This window comes from Nicotiana sylvestris, chromosome 7 (assembly GCF_000393655.2).
Source record: "Nicotiana sylvestris chromosome 7, ASM39365v2, whole genome shotgun sequence".
NCBI lineage: Eukaryota > Viridiplantae > Streptophyta > Magnoliopsida > Solanales > Solanaceae > Nicotiana > Nicotiana sylvestris.
In genome coordinates, this window is record NC_091063.1 from 165117094 (window position 1) to 165122565 (window position 5472).

General features: G+C 36.2%; 1 protein-coding gene across 1 annotated transcript; it reads left to right on the forward strand.

The window, feature by feature from the left end:
- Positions 1 to 3434: 3434 nt before the first annotated feature.
- LOC138874079 (uncharacterized) lies at positions 3435 to 3905 on the forward strand. Its single transcript, XM_070152584.1, has one exon. The coding sequence runs from the start codon at positions 3435 to 3437 to the stop codon at positions 3903 to 3905; it is 471 nt and encodes a 156-aa protein (XP_070008685.1).
- The last annotated feature ends 1567 nt before the right edge of the window (positions 3906 to 5472 follow it).

Genomic DNA, 5472 nt, shown 5'->3' on the forward strand with positions numbered 1-5472 from the left:
TTATTTTTTTTATTTCTTTTTGGAGCGATTGTCGTGCGAAACAAAAAATCACGTGCTCACAATGACCGAAGAGATGAACTTTTTACAGAAAAACAACACTTATGAGATTGTGAAACTTCCACAAGGAAAGAAGGTACTGAAGAGTAAATGGGTATTCAAGCTCAAGAAAGATGGCAGAGGAAAGGTGGTGAAGCACAAAGCCCGGTTAGTAGTCAAAGGATTCCTACAGAAAAAGGGAATTGACTTTGATGAAATATTTTCACCAGTTGTAAAATTGACTTCAATCCGCATCATCCTTGGATTGGTAGCCAGTTTGAATTTGGAGCTTGAACAAATGGATGTCAAGACAGCATTTCTTCATGGTGATCTAAATGAAGAAATCTATATGGAGCAGCCGGAAGGTTTTGAGGTTTCAGGAAAAGAAAACCTCGTCTATAAGCTTACGAAAAGTTTATATGGCCTAAAGCAAGCACCGAGGCAGTGGTACAAAAAGTTTGACTCATTTATGGTAAGTCAAGGATATAAAAGGACTGCTGCAGATCAGTGTGTTTACATTCAGAGATTTTCGGATGGCAATTTTGTTGTACTTCTACTTTATGTAGACGACATGTTGATCGTCGGACAAGATGCAACAAAAATTAGACAGTTGAAGAAAGAACTCTCTAAGTCCTTTGAAATGAAAGACTTAGGTCCAGCTCAACATATTTTGGGATTGCAGATAACTCGAGATAGGAGAAACAAGAAGTTATGGCTATCTCAAGAAAATTACATTGAACGGGTGATCAAACGGTTCAATATGAGTAATGCCAAACCGGTAGGTGCCCCTTTGGCAAATCACTTCAAGTTGAGCAAGAGTTTGTGCCCCTCATCCAAGAAAGAGATTGAGGAGATGTCTACAATTCCATATTCTTCAGCAGTTGGAAGTCTGATGTATGCCATGGTTTGCACGAGGCCAGATATCGCACATGCGGTAGGTGTGGTAAGTCGTTTTCTTTCTAACCCTGGAAAGAAACATTGGGAGGCAGTTAAGTGGATTTTCAGGTATCTTAAAGGTACTTCAAAATCAAGTCTGTGCTTTGGGGGAGCTGATCCAGTCTTGGAAGGCTATACAGATTCAGATATGGCCGGAGATCCTGATGGAAGAAAATCAACCTCAGGATATGTTTATACTTTTGCAGGGGGAGCTGTGTCATGGCAGTCAAGATTGCAGAAGTGTGTTGCACTATCCACAACTGAAGCAGAGTATATTGCTGTAGCGGAAGCTGGAAAAGAAATGTTGTGGCTAAAGCGGTTTCTCCAAGAACTAGGGATAAATCAAACAGAGTATAAGATACATTGTGATAGTCAAAGTGCAATTGATTTAAGCAAAAACTCAATGTATCATTCTCGGACAAAGCACATCGACATTCGTTATCACTGGATATACGAGGTGATGAATCAACAACTGTTGAAACTAGTGAAGATCCATACGAAGGAGAATCCAGCAGACATGTTAACAAAGGTGGTCACTCAAGAAAAGTTAGAGCGGTGCAGAGACATAGTTGGAATAACTTTCAAATAGTAGCTGTGTTGGAATGCAGCTGAAGGGGGAGAATTGATAAGTTCAGCTGCTGCCAACTACCAATTCTAGAAGCCCACCATTGTTGAAGCCACCAACCCATTCTAGAAGCCACCATTGTTGAAGCCTCTATTGTTGAATGAAGAATTCAACCATCAACCACCTTCTTTAAGGCTATAAATAGAGCCTTATGTTTTACACAGAAAAATCAATCCAGAGAGATTGAAATACAATCCTGGAAGAGATTGTGAGAACAAAAAGAGAGTTTGGTGAGTTTTTTTTAGAGAGAAATTCTTGGTGTAAATTCTCTGTAATTCTATTCTTGTGAAATAGAGTTTTTTTTCCTCCCAAATAATCTTCATATTGATCTGAGAATCATAACAGATGATACAGACAGTGTAGAAGGAAGATGAGGAGGAGCAAACATTTCATTCAACAATAGGCATGCCTGGTATATCCCCTGGATCCCAAATATAACTCTCCTATAATCTATTTCGGTGTTTAATCACCTCAATAGTCCTAAATGGATGAGTCTTGTTCAACAAATTTGGCCCAGAAGTCCCTACCGGGAAAATGTGTTCTAAAAGACGTTTGAAGTGTTGTGGAAGTATTTGGGACACCCTTTATCATTAACAAAAAGGCAGGATTAGGGGTGATTTGGGTCAAATTAGAAATAACAATAGTTTGGGGTAAAATTTAAAATATTACAAAATAACAAAACCCATCTTTTAATCTCACTTTTCAAACCTTTCTCTCTCTTCCTTTTTCCAAACCAGACGTTACTACTCATGTGATTTTCCCTCAAACTTCTTCAATTTTTCTCTCAAATTCAATCTCCAAATTCAAGAGTACTATAGAGCTTCAAAAATCGGCTTCATTCCATTCAGATTTGCTTTGAAGTAGAGATTCCATTATCAAGTTAAGTTTTTTTATTTCTTTTTTCTACCATATTGATAAACCCTAAGCTTGTTATTTCAACCCTAAGTTGATTTTTTGGGTGTTTTTGTATATTCTTGTTGTTGTTGTTGTGTAGTTTTTGTGCATAAATTCTAGAGTTGTTGTGTAGTTGATATTTTTGAGCGTAAATTTGGTATTTTTATATTTTTTAATTGTAGCCGTTGATGTGGTTGTTCCACGTACCCATAAAATTAGTTATTGTGATGTTGAAACAGCTATATTGCTTTATTTTGGATTTGTGGAACGCTTTTTTGTCCAGATGTTTCAAACATGCCAATTGAGTGTTTGAAAATCTTAAGATATTGTTAAATATTCATGTTGTTATTGTTGTTCCTGTGTGTTGTGAACTTATTGCAATGTTTATCTGGGTTTGGTTAATGATATTTTGAGCTGAGTGTTTGAAACATCTTATTAAGATGTTTGAAACATTTGTAAGGATGTTTAACAATCCATGAGATGTTTCACCAAAAGATACCTGATAATCACAATGAGATGGTTGATTATTTTAGCGATTAAAAAAATTATTGAAAGAGATGTATAAATAAAGAAGTTTGGAGAACTATAATATGAACATTGCTAGCTTGTTTTCAAATTCCATCTAACTAGCTAGAAACTTAATTTACTATCTTGCTTAGCATTTGTAGATGGCAGAAAATTGATTTTGCCTCTTAAGCTCAATCTTGTATGACCATTCAATGCAACACCTTTAGAGATGTTTCAAACATCTCATTAAGATATTTCAAACATCTTAAAACATCCTAATGAGATGTTTGAAACATCTTATATGAGGCTTCAAACATCTCACTGAGATGTTTCACCAAAGAATACTTAAATATTTATAGTTTTATTTTTTTATGTATAGGAACAAATTATTTATTAATTTTATTGGTGGTCGTTACTTTTTATTTGCGCAGATAAAATGGCAAAGGGACGTAGGGAGGGACGTGTGTCAAAGACAGGTGGAAGAGGAAGAGATAAATCTCCTTCCAAAAGATCTAGCAAAAGAATTAATACATCTCAAGAGGATGAGCTACAAAAATCAATTGTAGCTGAAATGGAAGCCAAACCTCTTCAGGTAGTAGAAGGAGGGAATGTTGGAGAAGAAGAAAAAGAGAACGAAAATGAAGAGGAAATTGAGAAGGAAAAAGAACAGGAAATAGAAAAGGAAGAAAAAGAGGAAGAAAGGAAAGTAAAAGAAGAAAAGACAAATGTTGAGGAAGAAGAATCAAAAGAGGAGACAACAATTGATGAAAGAGAAAAGGAGACATATATTGATGATGAAGCATCAGTAGCAAATACTGAAGAAGAAGAAGAAGAAGAAGAAGAAAAGCGACATAAAGAAGAAAAAAGAGAAAGAATGATAATGCACCTTCTCAATCTATTGAGGTAAACTTAATACGTTTCAAACATCTCTCTAGATGTTTGAAACATCTCTCTGGATGTTTGAAGTTTATGTCTAGATATTTGAAATATTTCCTAGGATGTTTCACTAAATATGATTGTTCGACATTGCGAGGTACAGGATGAGATGCCTGAGGATGAGTCTGGCAATTGCGAGGTTGAAATTGTAAAGCTTCGATCAGAACTTCCACCCTTAAAGTGCAAGACATTTTTAGATGATAATGAGACATTCAACAAGAAGATCACTGTGAGATCCTCATTAGGATTAGCAGGTATGGGTGAGTTCCGAAAGTTGTTGCAGGATGAAGGCCTCAAAAACAAGTTTAGGAATAGTCCTTTCGGGCATTTTTGGATTTACCTGAGAGGCCACTATTTCAAGCATCTATAGTGCATGGCCTTCTACTCCGTAGAGTATTGTCTGAGAAGACCCAAGAGTTATGGTTTGATTATAAAAGATTACCAGTTTGCTTCGGCCTTCGTGAGTTCGCCATAATGACTAGACTCAATTGTGGACATTCTTACACGAATTCGAAGCTTCAAAAGTACCTTCTTGATGGTAGAGAGTTGTGGAAACTTATTTCCAAAGGAAAAAGGTCTGTGACTGGTAAAATGGTGCTTGAGTTGATCAAATCTAAATCCAAAAAATACAAGAATACAAGTATGCATTATGCTTGATTTGGTTTGTCCACTATATTTTATTGGCAAATGATTCGAATTGTGGTGTATCTGAAACTACAGTTAGATTGGCCTCCACAGAAGAGGCTTTTTATAATTATCCATGGGGCCGAAATAGTTTCCGGTTGATTGTTGATTATCTTATGAATGATATGAAAGAGCGTCAACAATATAAGGGTGACTCGTATAACCTCTACGGATTTCCTTGGGCTTTCATGATAACTAAATAAATCTTGTTCGTTACTTCTATTTTAGTGTTATTTATATAATTTTCTATTTACCTTTTTATCACACAATGTAAGCTTGGGCATTTGAAGTTATACCTCAATTGCGGCCAAAAGACTATCCAAAAGAGAGGACATTGCCGAGGATGAAGAGATGGCTATTTGAAAAAGTAGAAAAAGATAGGCCTGACCCATTTCAAATCAAAGATCGTACGGTAAGACTCATTTTGACAGATGTTTAATGTTTGAAATATTTAGATGTTTGAAACATCTTTGAAACATCCACAGGATGTTTGAAACATCCTCCACATGCAGGGTAGTTTGCAAACCCCACAAGTTAGAGATAGTCATGTGGTTGGAGGATATGATGATAAAGCAGAAAAATCTATTGGTGGAGATGGTAAAATAGGAGAAGAAGTTGTTGATGACGATGGTGGTAATGGTGGAATGCGCTTTAATGATGATAATGATAGGGGAGGGTTCTAATTATGATGATAGCAGCGAAGATGCTTCTATGGAAAAAATGGGTGATAAAATAAAAGATTGTGTTGTTACAGGTACATCTAGTATCCACTGTCCTTGTACATGCTCTAATTGTCAGGAAAAGGAAAAGAAAAAGGAAGAAGAGCAAACAAAGTGGAGGGAAGCGATGCAGAG

Excerpts from the sequence above, each read along its gene's own strand:
- LOC138874079 (XM_070152584.1), top strand. The coding sequence starts at position 3,435 with ATGGCAAAGGGACGTAGGGAGGGACGTGTGTCAAAGACAGGTGGAAGA.